The sequence below is a fragment of the Tenrec ecaudatus genome, chromosome 18 (assembly GCF_050624435.1).
Source record: "Tenrec ecaudatus isolate mTenEca1 chromosome 18, mTenEca1.hap1, whole genome shotgun sequence".
Classification (NCBI taxonomy): Eukaryota; Metazoa; Chordata; class Mammalia; order Afrosoricida; family Tenrecidae; genus Tenrec; species Tenrec ecaudatus.
Window position 1 is genome coordinate 11,154,407 of NC_134547.1, and position 27,137 is coordinate 11,181,543.

At 54.1% G+C, this 27,137-nt stretch overlaps 1 protein-coding gene across 1 annotated transcript in view; it reads right to left on the bottom strand.

Moving 5' to 3' along the window:
- Positions 1–1,918: 1,918 nt before the first annotated feature.
- Positions 1,919–27,137, bottom strand: part of SAE1 (SUMO1 activating enzyme subunit 1) — a 58,365-nt gene continuing 33,146 nt past the window's right edge. The window contains exons 6-9 of the mRNA XM_075538025.1: positions 23,687–23,792; positions 8,130–8,274; positions 5,081–5,150; positions 1,919–2,668 (exon numbers count right to left, since the gene is read on the bottom strand). Of these exons, the coding sequence (XP_075394140.1) occupies positions 2,576–2,668; positions 5,081–5,150; positions 8,130–8,274; positions 23,687–23,792 (414 nt within the window). The 3' untranslated portion in view covers positions 1,919–2,575. The remainder of the gene's footprint in view (positions 2,669–5,080; positions 5,151–8,129; positions 8,275–23,686; positions 23,793–27,137) is intronic.

The following is a 27,137-nucleotide window of genomic DNA, read 5'->3' on the forward strand; positions in this document are numbered from 1 at the left end:
CTGAACCTGGGGCTGCAAGGAGACTGAGGAGGTCTGAACCTGGGGCTGCAAGGAGACTGAGGAGGTCTGAACCTGGGGCTGCAAGGAGTCTGAGGAGGTCTGAACCTGGGGCTGCAAGGAGACTGAGGAGGTCTGAACCTGGGGCTGCAAGGAGTCTGAGGAGGTCTGAACCTGGGGCTGCAAGGAGTCTGAGGAGGTCTGAACCTGGGGCTGCAAGGAGACTGAGGAGGTCTGAACCTGGGGCTGCAAGGAGTCTGAGGAGGTCTGAACCTGGGGCTGCAAGGAGACTGAGGAGGTCTGAACCTGGGGCTGCAAGGAGTCTGAGGAGGTCTGACTGCTCCATTCTACTAGAGCTCTTGGAAGCACAGAAATGCGCGGGGTGGAAACCTAGGTGTCTTTCTGCTCACTGGGTGAACTCAGGCATGTTCAAATGGCTCAATGGAAAAGGGCTGGACCCTGATGGGAGGGGGCACCTGGTGGCCTAGTGGATTAAGAATGGGCTTCTCATCCAACAGGTTAGCAGTTTGAAACCACCGGTCTGTTCTCGTAAACATCCAGCCTCCGCAGCTCACGGGAGCAGCTCTGCTCTGGCCTGTAATAGGGTCACTGTGAGTTGGCGTCCACTTGATGCCACTTGAGTCTCCCATGGCCTCCATCTCTTTGGGAGGTACCAAACGCCACCGCTAACTGCAGCTCCAGAAACCGCTGGGGAAACGGCTTCTTTAAAAAACACCTCATTGTAAATTGGGCGAAAGTTTAGAGTTGTCAATTCACACCCATTGTGCTGTTACATTTCACGGGTTGCCACACGATGTTCCGTACGGCATCATCCTTCCTCAACTTCCTGTGTCTGTTCCTTTCCAAAGAGGAGCCTCTCCTGAGCCTTCTGGGCTGGCCTTGGGTAAAGGCCGCCCCTGTGGGTTCTAAGGGGGTTGTGCACCTCCCTGGTCTGACTGATCTCCCATGGTGGGGTTCAGCTGCAAAAACGAGCCATGGGAGGGCTGAGCTCAGTTCCAGCCTGGAAGAGTGACTGAGGGCCACAAGCCCTGGAGGTGGAAGGTGCGGGGAGACAGGGCTATGGAAAACCCATTTTTATAATGGAAGTGAGATGTGTGGGAATGAGAGCCCACGGAGAATGAAGTCTTTCTTGCTGGGGGCTGCCAGCTTCCGGGCCCACTCCACCCCAGGAGGGGGTGGGGAAGGGCGGCGGCGGGGAAGGTGAACTCTACCCAGTCCCCACCCCATCGGGTCTGCTCCCCATGCAGATGCCTCAGGGTTGAAGTTTGAAGGGCGCTGGGGAAATGTGCACAATCTAGTAGTCTGTTTCTTGCAGACCTGCCTGCTCCCCCTTGTGACCAAGGCCCCACACTACAAAAGCAAGGGAGTATCTGGCTCAAAAGCGTGGTAACAGCGGCTACTGAGCCCCTCGGTGGTGCCCCGCCGCCCCAGCCCTGCACTCAGGGGGTCCAGACAGGTAACCCCACTCCCAGAAGGGCAGTCCCATCCTCCTGTGGATGGAATCAGGGTGAGGGCCAGGGAGGCAGGGAAGGGGCGTGGGTACCCCGTGGGGAGGGCTCTCGTCATAGCGGTCTCCTGGGAGCAGTCAGAGAGGCAGTGCACCCTCACATCTGGTTCTGGGAAATGAGGGCCTGGCAGGAGCCTCCCGAGCTGGGCAGGGCACTTCAGTGGCACTGCTGTTCAGATGGGGTCAGCCCCCCTCCCCAGCTCCAGCCTTCCTCCTCTCGCCAGAGAGCCGGGTGTTTCCACTAGGGGAGGCACAGCCCCATTCCCGTGGGTGACCCACAAGGGCACAGGTGGCCAGAGGGCCCAGTGGCATTTCTTCAGGTCTCCAAGGGCAACTAGGAGGGCCACTTCCTGTCAGATAGGGCTTCTCAAATGACAGAAACACAACTGAAAGTCCAAAACCAAAAAGACTTTATTTTTGTCATTTCTTTCCAAAGAACTAAGGAATATCCAGAAAATCGGCTACAATGCAGGGTACAGAGAACTGAGGGACGGTCCGCCTGGAGGGAGGCTCTAGGGTGGCAGTGAGGGCGCTCCCCAGATCGGGGCTCGGCAACACCCCCCCAAGCTAAGCCCAGGCTGGACTCCACTAATCCAAGGCCAGCTCCAGACCAGCCGAGGAAGGGCACCTGTTGTTTTTCGGGATCTGACACCCACAGGCCTGTCCCTCTCTAAAGGCACCTGTCTGACTCTGCAGCTGGAGCCCTGCACTGCCCCGGCCAGGCCTTATTCCCCACCTGAGTCACGCTCCTCACCCTGTGACATCAGGCAGGGACAAGGTGAGAGGCTCCTAAGCAACAGGTTCACTGGCTCCGGGCAGGGACCTCAGCCCAGGCCCCAGGGGCACGGGCCAGGAGGTGGCAGAGAGGTGCTCTGAGGTGACCTGTGCTCAGGGGAGCGGGCAGGTCTGGGGAGAGCAGGGCAGAGGCACTGGGCTCGGCAGCTGCAGGTGAGCAGAAGGCACAGGGCCTGTGCTGGCAGGATGCTTCCTTTCCCGTGAAGCTGCCCTTGGGGGAGGGCTGGGGCGAGGGCCGGGAGGTCTGTCTCCACATCACTGGTGGCCGAGGCACTCAACGATTCCACTGCCCTTCATGCCGTCAAAGAAGAAGAAGTTGTTGTGAGGAGGGTCCCGCTGTGACAGGGCCTGGTGGGGAAACGCAGTGGGGTCAGCCAAGTGCTTTAGAAGGGGAAGAAGGTGGAAGAGGAGGAGGGGGAGGACGTGACTTCCAAAGGTGGTTGAATGCACCAGCTGTTCCATCCAGGGGAGAAAGACGGGGCTGCCTGCAGCCTGGGGACCCTCAGAGCCAACCTTGTCCTATAGGGGCACGCTGGGGGCAGTGGTTCTCGGCCAGGATGCTTCTGTCTCCCCAGGGGTTTCTTGGTCCCCTCTGGCAACAGTTCCCATCGTCACCAATCTGCTGTCCCTTCCCAGCTGAGGGTCCTGGGGTCGCTGTCAGCCCCTGGCCCTCGCTTGCCCAGGTGAAAAGACAACCACACATGCCCCGTGGGGGGTGGGAAGTGGTGGTGACCATGAGCACCATGCAGCCCAGGGTAGTGAGGACCACGGCCACCTCCCGGGTCTTGGCAGCCACTCTTCACCCAAGAGGCAGGACTCCCACCCTGCAATGATGACGTGTCATGCGTGAACCTGTGCGTTTTGGCGGAAGAGGACTCACAGGGTCAGGGATTTGCAAAGATGGTGGCTAAGGTTCTGGGAGCCCTGTGCTTGTGGCTCAGGAGGATGGACCCACTTCTAAGCTCACAACCGTGGCCGCAATACCCCAAAGGTGCCTCCCCGCTGCAGTTGAGAGTGGCTGCACGAGTCAGAAGGCAAGGCGGTTGGGCCTGGCCAGGGCGGGCAGGGGCCAGTGGCTGTGGGGCTCTGCCATATGCCACAGTCGGTACATCTGGCTGGGCCGATGGCAGAACTCAGGGGGTCATGGTGTCTGCCGGGCCGACTGAGGGCTGGACCTCCAGTGCTGGCCCGGCCAGCTCTTGGCCATGGAGTCTGAGCACAGGCGTTCCTCTGGGCATGGGTTCTACGCGGCCTGACTGCTCAGTGGAAAAGGGCTGCTGGGACCAGCATCTGCAAGCCAAGCTGTCCACTTGCGGAAGGGCCACGATCCCAGGCTCCCAGAGAGGAAAAGCATGGGCCCTGATGGGCGGGAGCGATGGGGGACCGTGGGCACGATGGGGGACTAGCTTGGCTGGGGCAGCACAGCTGGCAGGCCCACAGGGTAGGATGTGGTGTCTGGGGGGCCGGCAACTCCAGGGAACAGACGGCTCCACCTGCCCCCTGCCTCCCACAGGGCTTGAGGGCCAGCTGGCTGCAGGCTGGAGCCTAAGCAGGGGGAGTGGTGGGGACGAGAGCGGGGCCAGGGTGAAGAGGGGGTGAAAGGTAAAGTGCTTCCCAAGCCTGAGGGGAAAGGGGGGCATGGGGGGATTCCAAACACACCCAGCAACCAAGAATGCAGAGTCCTCGGGTGCCCTGGGATAAACAAGACACACGATGCGGCAGCAGCTGTCCTGCCGCAGGAAGGAGGGGGCCGCAGAGCAGCAGCGCTGACAATTGGGTCGGGGCACCTGTCTCAACCCCCACCTCCACCCCACATGACCACTCGGGGGGCTTGCAGGAGGCCTAGGTCATGCAACAGTGAGTGAGGGGGCAGCCACAGCCTCACCCTCCCTCCCGGTCAAGGTGGAGAGCACGGCGCAGTGTGTCCTCCATGGCGGTCACTGTGGATCAGGAACCACAGGACCGTGCCCCCAGTGGCAGGCAGAGGCGCCCGCTGCAGCCTCTCCGCACAGGGCTCCGTGGGGGCCCAGCTCCTCCTCGCCTCCCATCGGCCCTCACCCAGCACACAGCCCCCACTCACCTCCTCCCTGGACCCTGCCCAGTGCTTGGGCCATGGTGCCCGGGAGCCTTGGGAATAGGGTGGCTTGCTGGTGTGGCACCGGGTGTCTGCCAAGCTGGGTTAGAGCTGGGAGTGACTTGACACCTCGAAGAACCAGGAACCTGGTCTAGCAGGCCTGGTTCTACCCTTACAAGCACGACTACAAACCCAGGGGGCAGCTCTGACCCGGCAAGGGGCAAATCTAACCCCTGTGGGCAAGTCACGAGCTCCCCAAGGACTTGTACCCGGGAGCAGGCAGGGCTTTAGCCAACAGCCCAGGAGAGCAGAAAGCTTCCCGTCTGAGAGGGCGGACGGACGTGCAGTTCGGCCTGCTCATCTGTTTGAGCATCTCCATGGGGTGCCAAACGGGAGGCCCCGCACTATGCTCTGCAGGAGAAGAGAAGCAGATGGCGGGGGTGGGGTGGGGTGCTGGGTTGGAGAGCAGGTCTGAGGTTCCCTCTCCGGACCCCGGCTTCCTGCTCATAAAGGAGGATCAGGACGGTCCCTGCTTCACAGATACCTAGATAGCGAGAAGTCGAATCCCAGCCACCTCATTCGGGGAAAAAGCAGAGCAGAGCACACCTTCCCGAGCATGCGCCGCTTTGGCGCTCAGCCTTCAGGATGAGCAGGGCAGGGCCATCAGGGCTCCCGGGACACTTTACCTTCACGATCTCCTGTGCCAAGATCCCGCCGACCACAGCACACACGGGGGCCATCTCAGAGAAGCAGCACCTGGAAGAGGAGACGGGTGAGATGGGCTGGGGACACCTGAAGGGGTCAGAGGTGGCCCCTGAGGGTCAGCCCCGCCTGGCCCTGGTAGGTGGTCCATTGCAGAGGGGGCTGGTATGGGCATCCAGGCAGGGAACCCTTTCACAGCCCTCTGCCCCCACCCCTCCGAGTCTAAGGAGACTGTAGCTGTTTCCTAAAAATAAGGTCCTCCCAACACGGACGTGTCAGCAGCCCCTTCACATTCTCACAATTCTCTTCGCCCCATTTCGGGCCGTGGGTGGTGGGTGGGGGCCGTGGGCGCAGGCCTGTGTTGACATGTAGGAGGCCTGGGAAACCAGGGGCCTGAAATTCGAGTGAGCATGGAGGGGGGCAGATAGGTACAGGCTACCCAGAGGGAGAGGAGGATTCTGGGCCAGGTGGGAGACTGGCTGCTCCAAACACCTTCTTAGGGGAGCCTGTCTCCACATGGCTCCTAAAGGCGCGCGCACACGCACCCACGCGCGCACACACACACCCACACCCTGCACAGGCAGCAATGCAAAGGCCAAAAAGCCTGTGGAAGCCAGAAACCTGCCATAGATGGAGAATCAAATATGTACCAAAAAAGAGTCATAGAGAAGTGGACACTGTGCCTCACAGAAGAGGCAGTCCCTGCCTTCTGGTCATAGAGAAGTGGACACTGTGCCTCCCTGCCTTCTGGTGGGGTTCTATTCCCACAGTGCTCCCCTTTAAAAATATCTTATTCGGCATTTTTATTGCCACATAGGATCAATATACTTATGAATCTGATCCTTATTTGCCTTTGGGGTTTGGGAACGTTACACAGAAATGCACAGCTTCAAGAGCGATGCAGCCTGATCCTCAAGTTATATGCATGTGACGCAGCAAAGCCACCCGTCTCAGGTACAAGTAGCTAGAATGTTGTGAGCCGGAGCCTAGCAGGGCTGTTACACCAGAGCCCTCTGCTTTGTAACCACCGACGGAGAGTCAGCAGCACAACCAGCCACTGCACACCGTGTGCCTTCGGTGTTCCCAGAATTCCTCACGGCACACCTCAGTACAGAATGGTGGGGTTTGACACCCATCTACCCACATGCCCTCCAGAAAGGCCGTGCGCCGTCTCCTCAAAGTGTTCCACCTCATGAAACTAATAGCTATTTTTCATTTATCAGGGGCAACGAGGGGGAGGGAGGGAGGAAGAAAAGAGGAGCTGATACTAAGGGCTCAAGAGAAAGTGTTTTGAAAATGATGGCTACATATGTACAAATACACGTGATAAAACTGATGTAGGGATTGTTATAAGAGCTGTAAGGATAGGGCAAGATATGACAAAATAATCATCTATAAATTATCAAGGGCTCATGAGGGAGGCGGGGAAAAAAAGGAGGACCTGATGCAAAGGGTTTAAGTGGAGAGCAAATGCTTTGAAAATGATTGGGGCAAAGAATGTACGGATGTGCTTTATACAATTGATGTATGTATATGTATGGATTGTGATAAGAGTTGTATGAGCCCCTAATACAATGTTTTTTAAAAAAGAGCTGTAAGAAAAAAAAAAAAAGAGCTGTAAGAACCCCCAATAAAATGATCTTTTAATAATAATAATAAAGTCTAGCACCCCAACAAGCTGTCCATCAAACTGAAGCGGCAACATACACGGGATTACACAGCCAGAGATCATCTTGGCCTGAAGTCAAAAATAACCCCTGAAGCCATCTTCAGCCCCAAGTCTCCCTTACTCAGCAAAGAATTCCGGCCCCGGGCACCCCACTCCTTTTCAAGGATCAACTAGACAGACCCCAACTCATGTGACCACCACGAGTGCTCCCACGCTTGTGCCGGCTCTGTGCAAGCACAACTGCGCCTGTGGGGTTCCAACACTAACCTTCTCCTGGAGCAGAAGGCCTCCTCTTTCTCCCTTGGAGCAGCTGGTGGTTTTAAACTGTGATCCCGCAGTTATAGACCTGTATCCTGACAGGGTGGCACCTCGACTCTGGGCTGAGGCCCTGGAGGACGGTGCCTGCACGTCGACCAGCTCCTGCCGTTGCTGCCTCAGGGTGCCAGGCCAGCCCCCCACCCCCCCAGTCCCAACCCCAGGCAGTGCAGTGAGGAGCATGAGGACACAGCTGCTGACAAGTCGCCTTTCTAGACAATAGAACCGTACAGACGCAACACGAGGAAGATCTTCGGTGAGTTGCCCTGACACAGTGGCTGCAATAACGAGGTCCCACGTGGCAAGGAAGGCGGGGATGGCGCAGGACCGTGGGTGCCCCCCACTGGTCACTCTGAGATGGAGCTGACCAGATGGCACCAAACAATAGCAGGGTCACAGCTCCAACGTGGAGGGGCAGGTTAGGAAACCCGCAAAGGCACTGAGAGAGAAGGCAGAGGTTGGCAGAAGATCCCAGGACCTGGCGACCCTGGAAATCACCTGAGTTCCTGCTTAGAGAACACTGGCAGTATAAACGGTCACACCACCAGCAACGCAAGTCAGCGACATCCACCTCGTGACAAATCATCACCTTGCACCCAGCCACCCATGCCTGGCCTGAGGTGGGCAACCCGTCTAGTCACCAGTCCACAGATGAGATCTCTGTCACACAGCCACACGGCTAAGCATGCCAGGAGGGACCAAGAGCAAAGCCTGGAGCCCCTACCCCCCAGCGGGAGGGCCAGTCTCATAAGCCCCAGGTTGGAGCCCCATGGCCTGGGATGTGCCCTGGTAGTCACGTGGAACCCAAAGGAGATGTCGCAGGAAGATGAAGTCAGGTGGCACCTTTTGCTAAACGGTGACCCACGCAACTACAGAGACCTGGTTTCTAAAGCATACCCTGTAGTTGGCGGTCTCGCGAGTGCTGGCCCTCCAATGCCCAGGGAGAGGACCAGGTGGGATGGGGCTTTCCCTCAGAGGCCGGAGTCATAACATAAAACATCACCCCACGCGGAGTCGGATACAGGTACCAGACATCCGCCGGCACCCACCTGACAAAGTCCTCAGGAACCAGGTCTGGACTCACACCCAGTCTGTCCAGCACATCGTTCCGAATCTGGAGCAGCAGCTCGGCGTCCTCGGCGTAGGTGGCAGAGTCGGGGTCTCGGCCTTTATCCGTGCGGAACTTCAGGAGCACTGCGACGGGAGAGAGGGGGCAGATTGAACCATCCCTGCTCGTTTGACAGGACCCCTGAAAGCTTTTCTTTGCTCACACCACGAGGAGGCAGAGTTACGTAACACCAATGGCTCTGGGAAGGCTTCCCAGGGCGTAGTGTGTGAGTGCGTGTAAGTATGCGTGTGCACGAGTCTGTGCACATGTTTAATGAGTCTATGTGACTGTGAATATGTACATGTGTATAAAAGGCTGAGTGTGTAAATGTGTATGTAAAAGTAAGAGTATGTACAGAAGTGAGTATGTAAGAAAACGTCTATGAGAGAAGGTGTGAACATGACAGCATGTGTACGTACACGAGACTGAGTACGGATGTGCTTGTGTGAACATATACTTGAGTGTGCTTCGGGATGCGCAGCCAAGAAGACTGGAGCAGAGGAACGGACCCGAGTCTGGCTGGGAGGTAGCCCCTGGTGAAGGAAACCTGAGCGAGGTCACAACGATTAACTCCAAATAAATACAAGCAGGAACGGGGCCTGATCTGTCAAAATCCAAATGTTCCACAGACACCACACGGTAGTTCCTCGTGGTCTCTGTGCCCCGAGGCAGGGGAGAGACAGTTTTTGGCCTGTCACTGAGGTCTAAACTGGTACCAGAGAGCTCAGGTGGACGGTGAGCCACGAGCTCGGCCTGGCCGCTCTGGGTTAGCCCCGCCCACTGAGCAGTTTGCAAAGCACTTGTACTGAGGGCCCAGTGCTCACCCGGCTGTGCCATCAGGCTCTTCCCCGGCCAGTCACGAGAGGCAAGGACTGGAAGGTGCTTTATAAACAGACTACCCCAGAAAACGGCACCTGCCACACATTCACAGAGCGGGCAATGGCCGGAAGGAAGGGGGTGGTGGGGGTAGGGGATGGGCAGGGCACACAGAGCAAAAGGACACAAAACTGCTGGGCTGATCACCGCCCATACTTGAACTTCTAAAGTGGTGCACGGGTGGCTGGAATTCTGACAGGTATCAAACTACCACTAAGTAAGCTTCTGGAGCCCAAACCTAACAAAGTCTGTTGTTGGGTGGCTTCTGCCTCAGCAACCTTGCAGGAGAGAGCAGAGCAGAACCAACTGCCCCACAGCGTTTCCAAGACTGTCATCGTTATAGAAGCGGACGGCCTCATCTTTCTTCCAAGGAGTGGCTGCTGGGTTTGAACGGCCAACCTTTTTGGTGAGCAGCCGAGCTCACCAACAGGGCTACTTCACTTGGGACGTGGGGATGGGGGGGGGGGGGGGGGCAGAGGCTGCTGAACTGGCAGTTAATCCCAGTTTGGACACCACACCCAAATCAACCTCACTGCCATTGAGATGCTGCCGACTCACAGCGACCCTCTGAGGCAGCACACGTGCCCTGTGAGCATCTGAAGCGCTCACGCTGGCTGCCTCCCTTGGAGCAGCTAGGGGGTTCCACTGTAGACCCTGCGGTTAGCAGTCCAGCACGGAGCCACTGCCACCGGGGCTCCATCGTGAAGGTGAAGGAACGGCAACTGGCCACTGTGGTCAGAGTGGAGGACCCCAGGTAGGCTCTTCGGATGCAGGAGACCCGTGCACACAGACAACAGAGGCAGTGCCAGGCACAGCAGGCTCATGCCCACCACAGGGAAACTGAGGCACTGAGGAGAGTATGCAAGAGCTTATCCACTTGGTCCTCACCCAGCTCTCATCTCCAGAGGCTGCGCTCCAGTGTACGCAGCAGTGCCCCCTGCAGGCCAAGCAGAGCCTGGAGCAAGAGGCCTGCCCCTGCACCAGGCAGGCGCTCCGTCGCTCCATTCTACAGGGAGGCTAGAATGCACAGCAGCTCAATAAATTGTAAAAAGCCCCAATATGACTACAAATCTAGCCTTAAGAAGAAGAAGTCAGGCCTTGTAGCTCCGTCCACTCTAAGGGATGCAGCAGGGCCAAGCTGGAAGGTCCCAGGAGACCGAGTGGTCAGGACCTTCCTTGGCTCCCATCTCGGGAGGGGATATGTATTTTGGGACAAGCCCTGCCCTCTTCCATGCACCGTGTAGGAGCGGCCTCGTCATAAGACACAAACAAGACCGCACAACTTGGCTGTCAGCAGGCTGAAGCCCGCTGTGTCCCTGGACCCCAGTGGCTCTTGGGGCAGGCTGCCTGGAGAAGGGCCGGCAGGCTGGCACCGTCCAGATACCTCCCTGACCACATCTGAAGTCCTCTCGGGGCTGCTGGGCAGCAGGCCAGGCAGCCCGGCCACTTATTTGCAGCAAAGCAAACAGAAACAGCGGTATTTTCGCTCTTTTTTCTAATGTCAGCACTCCAGTTCACAGGGCGGGCGGCGGGAAAAGCTTGGTTCTAGACAGGCCATGGCCTCAGAGCTGACCTGAGCCCCCGGCGAGCGTGTGCTTATTAAATTCTCCTCTTTGTTCTGCCTGCTGCCCCTCCTCAATGTCCAGACCAGTGTTAACTCGGCAGTTCTGAGGGACACCGCCCACTGGCCGAAGGACCAGCACAGTCCAATCAAACACCGCCCGGGATGGGGCGACAATGCCCAAACAAGGCACAAAACTCAAGTTCCCAACAGGGTCTGCTGTATCAAACCCCTCTCAGAACCAGGCTGGGGTTAGGGGCAGGGGGGTGGGGTCCCCAAGGGATGGGTGGACAAGGTATCCGTTTCCACACTGGGCATGCCTGTGAAGCAGACAAGGCACACTCTGGGGGGAGGGAGGGGGTGACCAGGAAGGCGTGCCGTGTCCGTGCGCAGGGACTACCTCTGCCCAAACACTCATGGAATCCAGGTCAGATCAGTACGGTAGCTGGTCTAGAAAATGACATCAATCACACTGTATTCTTATGACAAATGTCTTACCACACTGACATCTCGTGATTCTACAGGGGCATTCAAAAAAGCAGAAACAAAACCGCAGAGATTTTCTGCAGAAAGCTAAGTCTGTGATCAGGGGAAGACCAGCCACATCTACATGGGATATACTTCACTCGCTGGACTGCTGCTGGCCACCCTGGCCCCTGCTTCCCTGGAAGGGGACCCTGTCTCCCCCAAGCCGGCTCGCTTACGGATGTGCTGTCCCTAGGAACAGCCCAGAAACCAGTTCCGCTCCTGGGCTCCATCCATTTCCCAGAAGACCTGGAGTACAGCTATCCAGAAAGCAAGCCCCTTTACTGAGGCCAAGCTCCGAGCTCTGGGTGTGGCATTTCCTGGACCTCCGAAACCCATCCACTGGCACCTCTACCCTCAGTGAGGGTGCAGAAGGGCTCCTGGACACGGAGTGCGTATGTGCTCACAGCTGGTGCTGCCCTTGACACTGGGCTGTCTGCTTTACCCCACATGCTGCCCACACGCTAAACTGGGAATGCACCCCTGGGGTTCAGGTGTGCAGACATCGATGCTGCTCTGCCCTGGCCCTGTGCCAAGTGGGGCTGGGTCCTAATGGTGACCCTGACGGCCCAGGCACTGTTCTCCCAAGGAGCTCGCCATCCACACAGGGCCCACCCGTCAGCACAGCTCCGTGCTCAGGGCTGCCTCTGAGTCCTGGCCACCATTCCCGAGTCTGCCCTCGCCACTCACCAGCCTGTGAGGCCAAGGAGACGTTCTTATTTACATTTCACCCTGGCCACAGGAGGAGAGCTGCTGCTAGGGGAAAGTAGAGTGTGATTTCTCAGACGTGACCTCTAAACCAGATGCCGGCTGTGCCTACCAAATTCGGGACCGAGATGACTCCACACAGACCAAGGGGCTGGGGGTCGGCACTCTCCCACAGCTGAGAGAGCCGTCAATTGTCTGTCAACAATATGGGTCACACTCCTTGATTGGTACAACGAAGCTTCCAAAAGGAAACCAAATTATGAGCTGCCATGTGTAGTTTAATGTCCATGCTTGTTCTGGGAAACCGAGCATCACGAGAGGTGGGTGTTGTGCGAACACTTATTTATTGTAGTCTGTTCCTGCCTTTTCTTCAGGCATCTCACACAAGTTCCACGCGTTGAGAGGGATTCGCTATTGGCACTTTCTCCCTGATAAAGATCCCACCTTGTGGTCTCACTCACTGTGTGATTTTCGGTGGCCCCTAAAGGTCGGAAAAATCTGGCAGCCCAGGAAAGCTTCATTTTCATATGACTTCAAAGACTGCAGTGATCCTTACGGGCTGCGTGGCTAAATCATGACTAGCACTCACTGCTTTTTCCACCCCTACTTAGGCTGCTTCAATCGCTGCGCAGCAGGCTCTTCTGTGCTTGGGAGCCACACGAGAGCCTGGAGGCTGCTGCCCAGTGAGTGCTAACACATAGCTCCATGAGAGTTTTTACATGGAAAGTACAGCACACACACAAGCCAACGACACACGTGCACTCTAATTCTTAAGGTCTGCACTACAGGTGACATGCGTTCCAGACACCATGACACATCAGCTAGCCCAAGGGAAGGAGATGCCTGTGCTGCGTGCAGGGGACTGTTGGGTTTGATGGGTCCCCGTCTCCAATCAGGCTCTCTAAACTTCGGAATGAACCCCAGTGAACCCTGGGGTACTACTGTTCAAAGGCACCAGCTGCTCCTCAGAGACGCGGTGGTCTGCTCTTGTAGAGATTGGGTCTGGGGGCACCCCAGAAAAGGCCTGCGCTTTAGGTGATCATCTTATGGCGCACGGAGCCTGCGCAGCGGGCACTGCCCGCACAGAGGTCACGTGGAGCACACTGGCGAACATGCGCTGCAGCCGGACTTAAAAGTCCGCACACCAGCTCGTATCTAACCATGCATGCTTCTTCTATAAAGTAGGACAGACTGATGGAATGGAAGATCATGTAGCAGTTGAAATTAAGCAGAATTTTCATTTATACTAACTTCAGGTTTGGTTGCTTTTTGTTGCTGTAGAGAGTTACAATCTCTAAGAAGAAATATAAAAGGAGTCATGATCTCAGAAACCTACAGGGGCAGCTCTATGCTGTCCTACAGGGTCACCAAGAGTCAACATGGACTTGATGGAAGTGTTTCTTTTTTTAAAATACCCGCCTTAAGGAAAGGAGCTACAGTTATCTTAAGAGTAAGGAGGAGGTCTGCTTTGTAAACTACACCGAATGACGTAGCCACATGACACCAAAGGACACCGAGTCACCTTCGGAAGCTTTAGGGGACTCGGTCTGACAACGTCACACTGGGCTCTATAGTGACCACACAGAACTGTTACTAAGCAGTGTTTCCATAATAATAAAGACAAGAGGCTATGCTAATTAATAATCATCATCATCATCACTTCAAATGATCTCAATCCCTTGCCCCAGAGTCTGTCAGTGTAGAGCAATGAGAGCCAGGCATTCAGACTAGTTCAGGCCAAGATGGTCTCTTCTTCTGAAAACCTGTCAAGTGATTCCTGGCCTTGGCTCTGGCCTTTCAAGTAGGGCGTTCTGAGCAGAATGAAAAGGCTATCATTGACAAAAGGAGGGGAATTGGAACAAATGCAGAGGCAGATGATGCTGGAGGAGGACAGTGACAGAGTCCCCTGGCTGACAGCCTGACAGAGCCCTCCACAGCCGGCCCACCTGCCGGTCACAAGCAGCAAGGCGTGGGGCCTCTTTCTCCGCCCAGCACTTGAGCGGCACATGACTTGCACTCTGGGCATCTGCTGCTCCCTGCCAACCGCTCTGCCGCGGGAAGATGGCACAGGACGTCCCCGTGACTGCTGTCTGACAGGCAGAGACAAGATGGGAGGCTTTCAACAAAACAAGCCTTGCAGCTGGGCCTGGGCGCCCCCAGCCACTCCTGGGCAGGCTAAGCCGGGGGTGGGGGCAACATGGGGCAAGACATGAACTAGCCAGAGCCAGGCAGGTTGCTGACAATGCTGCCCATTATGAACAGCTTGGTCCCGGTGCGCCTCAGTTTCCCCTCTGCAACAGTGAAAAGGGAGCATGTGCTGGGTCTCTTGTGAAGTTCAGGAGCAGGAATGGCCATGGAGATGGGGAACAGGCTGAGAACCACCTCCCATCCCCACCCCAGAATGCCCAGGGCTCCTCACTGAGGAGGCGGGCCCTCTGAGGCGCTCTGGGGATGACGGTTGGGTCCAGGTTCTGCCTCCAGTCACATTAGGCTTGGGGATGCTGTGAAAACGAGCGGAGTCCAGCCTGCGTTCAGGTGTGTGCTATGAAGCAGGGAGCTCGGCTTAACGCTTCTGAAGTGCGGGCATGACTGCCTCCCGCCCCCCCACTGATAAGACAGGGATACTCCTTTTTTCCCCTCCCTATGTGACAGCAGCACAAGTGCCCGGCTGCTGGACTCTTCTCAGAACCCGACTCTTGGCAGTGCCTGCCACTGCAGGGCCCCCCCCCCCCCAAAACCTCTGGGCCACTCCACACCCAGGAGTCAGTCAGGTCTGCCCCTGGGCTGCCAAGGTTTCCAGTTCTAAAAGTCAGTCACTTCTGAGGAGGGCAGATCACCAAATTAAGCCGGGGACTCGAGAGTCAAAGCCACGTAAACATTGCAAGTCGGGGAGGCTGAGGTATGGCGATGTGGGTTCGAGGCACAAGGCATCAGAGAATATACAGTTTAAAATAGAAAAAAGGAAGAAGGAAAAAAACATCCCCACGTCATCCGCAGGGAGGGGGTCAGGTAGAAGAATCCACACTGAGAAGATCATGAAGCAGATGTGCTAGAAAGTTCTGGAATGTTACACAGTGATGCTATGTCCTGAGCTGTCGGAACATGTGGATCAGAGGCCACCACACTGTTGAACAGCTGACAAAGGAGTAAAGAGCATCTCTAAAGCGCTCCCATACTCGAGCGGTCCAGAGGACCCTTCCTGTCACGGCCCCATCCCAGAAGCCAGACACCATGAGCGGCCCGGGAGCTTGGTTTCGGGATCCAGGTTTGGTGACGTCAAGCTCTGCATTGCCGTGACTGAGCTGGCTGTGCTGGCAGGAGAAAGATGGAGGGGGTGGATTGTTAAGATTAAGAAGATGCAACGAATGGCTTCAGCAGTGAAGCTCAACAGTCTAACCGGGACAGCTCCTGGTCGACCCGAGGCTGTCGGGAGAGCCAACAGCAGCGGCCGCTGCGCTGGGTGGCTGGGGCTTCGAGGTGGGCTTGCTATTTAGTGGCACCACGTGGACAAGGGCAGAGGCCAGCTCTGCAATCCAGCACCCATCCAGGTAGCTTCCCAGGAGCATGAGGCCACGGGTTAGGCCGGCTGGCTCTCCAAACTTGAAATGGGGGACCCACCGATCACAACAGGCTGTGCTGAAAGTCAAGAGAGGAGGGGGCCCTGGCCTCCTCGGTTTAGCGCTGGCCCAGAGGGTATGGTGGGATGACAAGTAGAAGGAAACAGACCCAGCTCCGGGGAGTGAGGTTCCCGTCAGGACCAGCGCAGGACAGCTGGGCTGAGGAGGGGGCGTGCCGAAACAAGATATTCCAGGCAGGGGAGGGAGAGAGAGGAAGAGAGAGAGAGACGCAAAAACTGAACAGGATACCATGGGGTGACAGATGTCCAGGGGACAGCAAGTCATTCAGTAAGGAATGAAGCGGAGGGTTTAAAGGAGCCATGGTGGCACCGCATATAAGCACCCAGCTACTAACCTAAAGGTCGGTGGTTTGAACCCACCAATAGAAGAGATGGGGCAGTAGTTTCTGTAGTGGATTACAGCCTTGGGAAAGGGGCGGGCAAGCTCGACAGCAATGGGCTTGCTTGCTGATGGCTTGTGGGGCTCAAGGAGTGCAGGCAGCACTAGTGGACCCGGGTCTAGAGTCCGACCCATGAGGTCCAATCAGCGGCTTTCAAACAGCAGCAGCCTGGCGAGGATCCTGGACCAGTAGGAGACGGGCAGGGCAGACCAATCAGGGATGTTGGCATGGGTCTTGGCCTCGATAGAAGGTTGAGGTGGGAGGGAGCCCAGGGATGACCTATCTACCAGGTGAACATGAGGGAGGGCAGGAGTTCAGAATAAACCTCTTTTAAGCTCTCTGAATGGACTGAATCAAAACAGACAGCTCAACTTCAGACCTTGATCTCAACAGACCCCGCTCTCTGTACCAGAATGGCTAGCCAGGCAGTGTGCGGGCAGCTCTTCCACTCACAATGAGGCTCCACAGGGTGAAGGGACACCCCCTGAGCCTCTGGGCTGGCTAAGGAGTGCAGCGGGGATCCACCCCAGGTTTGTCCCTGCGTGCCCTCCCAGCCACCGCCTGTATTCTCAGGGCACTAGACAAAAGCTGGAGGCGTGTTTGCAGTTAGCACAGTCCAGAGCCTTGGTTGCGCAGTGGGCTATACATTGGGCTGCTAACCCAAAGGTTGGCAGTTCAAAATCACTAGCTGCTTTGCAGTAGGAAAATGGGACTTTTTGCCTCCCATACAGAGTTATAGTCTCAAAAACCTACAGGGGCAATTCAACTCTACCCTATAGTTTGGTTTTCTGTGTGCTGTCTGCAAACACGCCCCCTACAGTCTGCTCAACACCACTGCGCCGAGAGCTTCCTTTGACAGCGTGTGGGCCCACATGGGAGCCGTGCTGATTAGCATGGCCATGGGTGGTCTTGGTAACGTCCTGGCTGTGCCATGCTCACATGAGGGGGGTGGGCAAGGGGAGTGGGAGAGCTGATCTTCCCACAGGAACGGAGTTCCAAGTGTCACTGCAGCCTGGGGAGTCTGTGCCTCTATCCCTGGTGTGCCCACTAAGGAGCCCTGGGGCAAGATGGTTTAAAGCTGGCAGTTCAAACCCACCCAGCAGCTCTGCAGGAGAAAGGCCCTGGTGACCTGCTCCCTGTTCTATTGTCATAGTCGGTCGCTGTGAACAGGAATTGTGAGCCCGATCGGATGGGTCTGAGCCCTTCAGAGGGATTGTCCATCCCGCCTGACAGTATCCGACGTTCCCAGGGAACAGTGTGTTTATTATTTTATTTTTGAAATGATGGATTAGGAAGGAATATGTGCAAAAAATGCGTTTTCCCTCCCCTCCCCCAAATGGTAACGTCACAGCACATCTGCCTGGAGCCTCCCTAAACGATCTGATGATTGAGTCGGCCCTAAAGGACACAGTAGTTTAGGTCACTGGCGCGTGTGCCTTCTCAGCTACTGAGCTTTCCCTGAATCAGCACAGCTCCATGAGTTCTTTTATTTCATAGGTTAGGATGGATTACTGTTGTTAATTTATTTTAATCCTCAAATCATTCCAGACTGGCCCCGTGACCGCCCTCCCAGTTGGCCCCCGATCTTCTGACAGGACCCATCACTCTCGGGAGGGCTCCCTTACTTCCGGGCAAGCAAGCTTGTGCGAGCCCTCCTGTACTTTTCCTATCCCTGCCCTGGACTCGGCCGCTCCTCCCCGAGGGCCTGGCACCTCAGCGTGCAAGGTGTCAGCAATCGAGAGCTGGGCAGAACAAGTCTTCCCTGTATCGGGATTTCCTTTTAACAAACAGAGTGTGTGCAGAGAAATAGGAGCACACACATACGCCTGTCTATTTCTATCTCAATATACACAAAGCCCCACGGTCAGTCACCCTGTTGACACAATTCCAACCCCAAACCAGAGGGCTCCTTCCAGTCCTTTGCACCGCCTACATTCGTGTTGCTACGTGCCACCCGGCTGACTCTGACGCAGAGCCAGCCTACAGGAAAGAGATGACCCCCCCCCCCGCCCTGCCGGTTTTGTGAGAATTACGGGAGCGGAGCACCCTGTCTTTCCTTCACGGAGCACTAGCTGGTGGTCTTGAACCGCGAGCAGGTAAGCTCCTAAGCACAACTCCTCTCCACATTCAAAAGGAAGAGCATGCTTTGAAAATGATGATGGCAGCATATGTGCAAATGTGCTTTCTACATGGGAGGACTGTATGGATTGTGATAAGGATGTAAGAGCCCCCAATAAAAGTATTTTAAAAAGAAAGGGAAAGGAAACCTGGCTCTCATTATCCCAGATGTTTGCCTATTGCTTAATCCCAGAATAAACAGTAACCGCTTCAGCAGTACTAACTCGTAACCACTCTGAAAAACACACTTATTAACTAGAATTAAATGTTTGTTTACAGTTCTTTTTGTCCTTAGTTTGAGGTCATGTCCAAATCCTGTGCTCATGAGCGAACTTGGGTTACTTCCCTTTTCCCTACCTCAGTCGTTAAGCTACTCATTTAAACTAAAAACATATATAAGGACACTCAACATGGTGATCAATGAGTCTACGGAGGAATCCTGATCAAAAGGATGCAAATGCACAACAAAATCTCAAATTTTCCTGGACGCTTGATTTTCTGGAGCCACGGAGGCTGGATGAACCCCTCAAACCATTGCCCCAAGAGCATCTAACCGTAAACCAAATATAGCCCCCCCACCCCACCTTCTGGAAACCAAACACCACTTTTGCTCCTCTAGTTCAGAACATCTGCCTCCAGCATGGTGCTCTCGTAAGAAAACAACCCTGAGCCAATCTGGGTCCCAGTAAGTGGGCCTTTGCACCAGGGTCTGGGTCCCCTCCCCGGGCACTCATCCCTACAACTGGCAGGCTCTTCAGAAACCCAGGGGACCTTGACAGAACCGCTCACAGTTGCCAGCCCTGTCGCCCTAGGAGTTCTTCTGAATCAGTAACGTAAGCTCGGAACCAGAGATCTGTGCTTTCCAAAATGTCCCCTGAGGGGTTCTTAGATTACACCACTTAGGGAACTACGAACTTTCCAGAATAAAAGCCAAATCCATTAGCCCAAAAGCTGGCCCCCTAGAGACCTGCCTCCTACTCTGCTGTCTGAATTACCCTCGCCTTGCTTCCCACCTAGCAAAGGTTTGCCTGCTCTGCCCCACCAAAGGCTCCGTAATCCCCGAGGTGGCCAGGTCCTCCGTCCCCTAACAGTTGGCTTTGGATCACGCGGGAACAATCCAGATATACTTCACAAGGCAGAGACCACCCCCGTGTTTTCTACATCCCTCCGTTACGGCTCTCCTCACAAGGAAAGAGTTATTTGTGTTCAACGCTTCCACTGGCACGGAGACGTCTTATTCAGCGGAGGGCTCCCAGGCATGAGATCTGGCACACAGCAGGTATTCACAGCACGTCCAGGCTACGATGATTCTCAACTTTAATCTGCGGCTTGAGAACAGCCTAAGTAGCTTTCCATAACCACATCGAGAAAGTGGGTATTGCCAAGGATCCACTGATAAGCAAGCCCATCTCGAGATGAAGTCCATTTCTTCCTGCTTGGGGGGCTGACGCTGCGTGTTATTGTTCGCGCTGGTAAATGAATGCTGTTTCCATACTGGGCCTGGTATTTTTAGCCCTCCTGTTATGATAAACTCCCAGTAACCTCAAAAGGAACAAATCAAAGTCTACTTTTTTGCCACAGGAAACCAGCTCATGCTTCATGTTTTGCACCATGCCATGGAGAATAATAAAAAGACGGAGCCTTTGTGCACAGACGGCAAGGGCAACCTTCAAGATAGTGGAAAACTGCAGCCCCGAGTGCTCAGTCTGGCCACTCTTATGAAGTGAACTGGAAAAACACCCAGCACCCAGACAAGGCCAAACGCCTGCCCACGGAAGACTGGGCAGCTGCTTCCCTGGAAACTGACAGTGAATGGGGCCGGCAGAGCCGTTTCCACATGAATGACAACCCAAAGCCATCAGGACCCTGAAATCTGAAGTTAGCTGGGCATGTGCCTGTGTGTGTGCACACCCAGAGTGTAGTTACCAAACAGCAACCAGTGATTCTTACCTAAAATACTGATTGAGAACCTAGTAGGTGCTCTAATCAGGCAATAGTGAAACCTAGTCAGGATTCTTGTGGGCTGTGTTTTGGGACAGGTAACCATTGTAAGCAAGCACGTTGTTACTGTTGTTAGGGGGTGTGGGTCCGTTCCAATTCATAGCGACAGAACATCACCTGGTCCTGCACTTTCCTCACAATCACTGCTGTGCTTGAAGCCACTGTGCCAAGTCCCCTCATGGAGGCGTTACCTGTTTTGCTGAGCTTCTGCTTCATCAGGCAAGATCTCCTCCAGGGACGGATCTGTCCTGACAACACGTCCAAAGAACGTGAAACGAAGTCTTGACATCTTCCCTGGGCACAAGCATTCTGGCTGCCCGCCCAAGACACACCGATCCGCTCCTTCTTCTGGCAGTCCGTGGTGAACGTCCCACAAGCATGGCCAACACTGCAATTCAAGTGCTTCCATGTGCTCCACTCTTCCTCATTCATTGTCAATTTGGAGTGTACACAAAGTGACTGCAACACCATGGCCGGCATCACATGTACGTACCTGGGTGCCAAAGCATCAATCACCAGGTGCAGGCCTGGTTTCAGTTGCCTACTGGCACTATGGCAAGTGGGGTGCTTTAACAAACAGAAATGCATTCTCTCACGGTTTACGACCCTGAAATCAAAGTTCAAACGTGGGGCACAAGTTCAAGGGGAAGGCTTTCTCCATCAGCTATGGGGAACTTTCTGCCTCCTTTTAAGACATGTGGGCCCGTCTCCCTTAAATCTCTGCAGGTGTCTTGGTATCCTTCTTCCGCTGGGTTTAGGAACCTCTCTGCACTGTGCCTCTGGGCCTAAAGGAGGTACTCCACTCATGGTGACAGTCAGGTCCTTCTGATCTCTGCTTGACTGTGGAACCTTTTCTATCTCAAGAGAGACCCAAGAGACAACCTAAGGCTGTAGACTACATCTTGCCTCTTTAACCTAAGTGCTTTGCCGCTTCTTTAAGATGCAGGACACACTAAGTAATTATATCCGATCACAAGATAGTTAATTACATCATATGGAGAAGCATGACACAGCCAAGTTGATGGCAAGCACCCATGGCAGAAGGCACAGATGGTGAAATTCCTCACCGGTGGAAGTGGCTGTGTTCTCCAGGGTCAACCCCATGAGTTCAAGTCACGGAGCCTCTCAGTTACACGACTGGCCAGGCAGACCCCAGAGCATCGCTGTCAGAGAGAAGTCATTGACAGAGTCCGTTCAACCCTTGGGAACCCAAGCTTCTGAGAGGGTCGCAGTGACCTGGCCAGAGATTTGAGAGTCCTTTTCCCGCAATACCTACAGTTCCAGTAGTTAACCAAATTTGTGCAAGCTGGGAAACTCCCAGAAAGCTAACCAGGCTTTCACGGGCCTTGCCTCTGGAAGTCCTCACGGTTCCAGTTGCATGTGTTTCCCCGTGAGTCACTGCAGTGGGTGCTCAGGGGAGGGAGAGGGCTTTAAGCCACCACACACAGCCAGTATCTGGAGTGAGCATGGGCAAAGGGGCAGAGGTGGGGCTGCAGCTCTGGAGAAGGGGGGTTATAGTTTGTTCAAATGCAAGCAGATGTTGGGCCAACTTAGAAATGGAAGCCACCCCTCTCAACCTAGCAGTCTTCTTGGGATGGGCTCAGAGTGAGGCGGGGTTTGGAATCTCTCGGCTCTGGGAGCGGGCACTTGGAGCAGGGACTCCAGCACACCGTGTCCCTGTGGTGCTATGCAAGTGGGGGACCTGGGAAAGCACTTCCCCTGGAATAGTGACCCCACAAAGGGGATTCCCGCCCCACGGGTGGGAGCTCAGCGCTTCCTATGAAAGTTACCAACTATCAGCCTGACGCACAGCAACCCTGCAATTATGTTTTGAGGGGTGGGAGAGGCAGGGGCAGTTTCTGAGGCTGTACCTCCTTCATGCCAATGGAGCAGCTGGTGCATTCGAACTGCTGAGCTTGAGGTGAGCAGTCCACTGGCACCTCACAGTGCCACCAGGGCTCCGTGTTTCGTGAAATAAATATGAATGATCATTCTCACTAGGCAACTGATAGTGCTTTGCTTGCAGGGCAGTGTTGTTTTTCCTTCTTTTGATAATATTTTACCGTGTTGGGGGAAGGGCTACATAGGAGTCTAGGCTCCCACTGAACAAAAGCCACAATGGCGAAGTTCGTCCATATGAGAGAATGTGTTCATCATTCTGTTCTGATGATTCGATGCCCGTCCGTCCACTCCTTTATCTGGCCCGAGCTTTTCATCTTGTTTCTGAAATCACGGTGGACCGTTGGGTCTTATATGGGTTAGTTTGTAAAAGGAGCGCAGTACTTGAGGGTCACCCAAAACCCACCGCCATCGAGCCAATTCTAATTCACCGCGGCCCTAGTAAGGACAGGGTAGAACTGCCCTCGTTGTTTCCGAGACTAACTCTTTGTGAGCATAGAAAGCCTATCTTTCTCTGGCACTGCGGCTGGTAGTTTTGAACTGCTGACCTGCGCTCAGCTGCCCAACGTGTAACCACTATGCGTCCAGGGCTCCCTTGCAGGTGATAGTCACTGATTTTTTTTTTTTTTAACCAACAGATAAATCAATTGATTAAAATAGTTAATTTAAGCACCTGCAATGGTGACTTCAACCTCTACTCCAGGCTCAATACTGATGGAAGTGACCTGCTTCAAGATCTCAGATGCACTGTGCAAGTCAATGAGACGCTTGTGGATCCTCATCTGGAATCGATCCCAGGTCTTAGAACTTTCCCCACAGGGAGTTTTCCTGGTCGTAATTCTCAGAGTCTTGGTAGGCATCCTAGCTGGTCCCTTCACTTTCAGGTTCTTCTCCTTAGCCCCTCTGATCCAGTCAGCACACACTTTCTCCAAGGATGTCAAGCTGCGGCTGGTCAGAGTAATTCTAATTCGGTGAATGGCCACCTCTGGTTCCACAGGTGTCTTTCCGGTGTCCTTAAATGCCATGGTGGCGGGGCGCTTCCTGACCGACTTGTTCCTCAGCGAGAGCGAACACTGGTGAGTCAGGAATGGGAGCGGAGCACGGCGGGATGACGGCCGCGTCTTCCTCAAAGAGCGATAGTCACTAATTTTTGTGACAAGCTGTTATTTCCATTTCAGGTTTGAAGAGGTGCTGGGTAACTTGGAGAATATGCCTCATCTTAACCTAACTGCGCCTGGGTCTGTTGGTGAAGCGCGAACACTATTAGCACCCCCCCCCAATGGCTCATGTTGGCGCCCAGTTAATGGTCACTTATTCATGAAAAATATTTTGTGAAACGCATACATAATTCACAAATACATGTATTTTCACTAAAAAGTGCCAGGCACCAGAAGAACAACAGGAAGCCAACCAGTTCCTTAGCTCAGTGCCCAGAGTCACAGGAAGAAAGGGCTGAAAGAAAGAAGGCTCCTTAGTAAGGGGAAGAAGATAAACAAAAGAATCCACCAGCACGCCTTCTGAGGGGTCTGACTGGTTTTGAGGTCAAGGAAGCCTCTGACAAGGGACCTGGGGTGCAGAGAAGCTGCTTGATTTATGACACTGTTATCTCCGGGTCTACTTTAGAGAGCTGTTCAATTCATCAAAAAACAAAAGTAAAAAGCCAAAGCAAAGTTATTAAGAAACCACAGAGACCAAATGAAGGGTTTCCCCTGACTCTGATGTTACATGAGAGAGAATGCCCGGCCAACAGCAAAACCTAAAAAACCACCCTTGCTGTGCAGCCCATCCCTCACCTTGGAGGAGAAAGTAATCCGACGCGGTGCGCTTCAGGGCCGCTTTGGCTTTCTCGCTGCGCCAGTCCACCTCCAGGGCTTCCTTCATGGGGCAGAAGACCAGCTTCTGTTGGGGGGGGGGGGGGAACAAAGGCAAAGATGCTTACAAATCAAACGTGTGGGCTCAAAGTCACGTCTCAGAGAAATGTCATCGTTTGAGATCTACTGTTCGCTGAAAGAAGCCGGAGCCCGTCGCAATCCAATAAACACTCACTGGCACTTGCCGAGTGCTCCTCTGGGCGCTGGGACCCAAGACGACTAGGCTGTTTGAGGGAGCAAAGCTCTTAAAGACCTCGCTCCATCCCGGCTCTTCCACTCGGACCGGGTCTTCACTACAGAAATACCTACCCAAGCGAGCATCAATGAGCGCCTTCTAGCAGCCAGCCAAGGCCAACAGAAAGCTGAACATGTATCAGCAGAGGAACGACTTCCCTGAGGAGGATGCTGGAGGACAATCAGACGGTAAATCATAAGAGACGAGAGGAAACGCCGGGCCAGGGAGTGGCGTCCGCCCAGGTTGTGCAGGAGCGACTCGCACAAGCGCTAGGGCCAGAAGAGCAGTGGGGACCTGGTCGGAATCAAATCCTCTTGAAAAATGTCATTATCTGGGTTCTACTTGAAATAAAAACCATCTGTTTTCTATTCTACAAAAGAACAAGGGGCATTATATGTGGGCACACGCACGCATACCCATTCAGAAGTGAAATAGATGAAGAAAATGATTTTCCTTTTTCCCTTCCCAGTCCCGACACCATTTGCTGGGCTTCAAACACAGGGACGAGGGAGACACAACAGTGGCCTGGCCATCGGGGTCGGCAGGCTGAAGAGTGGTGGGTGGTGGCATTCAGGGCTAGGTGGGCAGAATGCGGGGAAGCCAGGTTTCTACTCCGGCAGAGTTGGGGCAGCGGCGCCCCTGCAGGGTTGTTCAAGTTTGACTGACTTCATGGCAGTGAGTCTGGAGGGTTGTTTTGTTTTTTATTTGGGGGCAGGCAGTTTTAGAGAAGAGAATTATAAATAAGAAGTAAGGGTATTGAGAGAAAGTTCTAAGAAAGAATAAACCTGGTGGAGATATTGCTGTGAGCTTGTTATTGTCCATATATAGAGCTGGGTTAAAATCTATGTATATACAGACTGGAACACACACACAGGTCAGACGGGGATACCCTCCGTGAGGACCCCATAGCAATGGCACGTTGAGGACAAGGAGCCCCCAGATTTTGGGGACCACTCGCCCTCACTGAACAGTCTTGGGAGAAACGGCTGCTTACCAAATGGGGCCGTAGCACATCCGTGAAACACTGAACCCGTGGACAACCCCGTGACTGGTCTATCAGAGCCGCCAGGCACACTGGTGGTATAGTGGTTCCGTTACACATTGCGCTGTGGTCACAAGGTCTACACTTCACCACCACCAGCCGCTCTGTAGGAGGCAAACGAGCCGTTCTGCTCCCATCAACACCCACAGTCGCAGAAACTCACAGGGGCCTTTCTACCCTGTCCTACAGGGTCACTATGCGCCTGTTTGGTTCTATCAGAGCAGCTGCTGAGGCTTCTCTGTACAACCAATGCCGCACAAGACTCAGTGTCTTGGTTTGAAGGTGTAGGGTCAGGGTTTCCCGGGACATTCCAGTTCACTGCGCTAATATGTTTAATGCTTTTGGTCTACCTCCTAGTCTGTTTGTTGCATGTGTCTGTGGTCTGACAGCTAGCAAGCAGTTATGAAGGACAAGAATTGGTTTCTACCCTCAGGGCCAATGAGGGTAAGGGAAAGGTGTGTGTGTGTGTGTGGGGGGGGGACTGAGAACAGAAAAGTGGGTGAAGGGAGACACTGGTCAGTGTAAGACATGAAAAAATAATAATAATTTATAACTTATTAAGGGTTTGTGAGGGAGAGAGATTGGGGGAGGCATTGGGGGAAATGAGGAGCTGATACCAAGGGCTCAAGTAGACAGAAAATGTCTGGAAAATGATGGCAACACATGTGCTGGACACGATGGATGGATTGTGATGAATTGTATGAGGTCCCAATAAAATGATTAAAAAAAAAAAAGAATTGGTTTCCATCCACCTGAAGTAATGGAGCAAATAGGAGAGTCAGGAATAGGAGCAGGCTATTATAGAATGTGTGGGCTAACCGCTGCCTCCATGAATAACTAGATGGTGCTTGGCTACTACTATTACAGACTTGCAGAGGCAGTGCATTATTTCATGTGGTTCTTCTAGCCAAAGTCTCTAACTCCCACCAAATGACCTTTTTCTACGTGAGTCTAATAAGAAGGTGGGGGGGGATACTAATAGGATTAGTAATGGCGAACAGGATTCCTGGGAATGTCATCCTGTCATGTATAAAATGAAACCTGAGAAGAAGCAGAAGGGGTCTCATTCTCAGCAAGAGCTAGGAGTGGAGCACATCCTTTGGACCCCAAGATCCCTGTGCAGTGAGCCTCCTGGGCCCAGATGAGTTATGCCATCTGAGGAGCAGGAACAGAACCAGGACCCAGTGCCACAGTGATGGATTGTGTCAGCTCAAGGAGCAAGTATCAGATGGTGCTTTTGTGCAGGAGGCTGGCTTGCAGAGTGGGGTGCCTCTGGGAGCTGGGTTTGCTGACCTGTAGGGGTTAAGCTCAATGCCCTCAGGCTGAGGCTCACAGCAGAGTGGGGTGCCCTTTGTCACATGTCCTGTGAGATCTACATCACATCACCATTCCAATGGCTACAACAATCTAGAGGTTCTTAGACAGAACATCCAACAAGTCAACACAGGTCCATTTTGATCAACGATTCTAGAGAAGAATGATGATGGAGGGTGGGGGAGGGGAAGGAACGCAGAAAGGAATTTCTAATTCTCCTGGACTCGACTTCTTAAGGACACATGTAGGTTGGTGGAAACCCTGAAACTACTGTTCATCTTTAAACCTCAAACCAAGTCTGCATGAAACCAAACAAGAGTGTAACTTCACTAGGAAAACCTGTCTGCCTTGAGCAGAATGATCCTTTCTCTGGGATCAAAGTGAGCACAGCACCTCAGGAGACTAAGGAAATTCAGACAAAGTGCCTATGTCAACAGGGAAGGCACAATGGGAAAGGGGGGTGAGAGTAGCTGTAAGTGATGTCAGAGTCGCTGTGTAGCAACTGTTGACTCTGAAGGCCAGGCTGTGTGTGTTGGTTGTGAACAGCAGCAAAGCATGAAGAGTCTGTGGTGTTATTAGGCCAGAAAAGGAAGTGTTCAAAGAATAATGGGAGGTCAGGGTCTGTCGGAACCCAAACTGTAAGTCACATCTGGTCAGCCTTGTGACATTTAGTGCCGGGTACAGGGTGCCAGACCCTCCTCAATGAGCCTTAAAACGCAGATCGGGCCAGCAGCACCAGCACCGTCTGGAGATGCCAGCGAAGGGGGAAAGCAGGGCTTGGT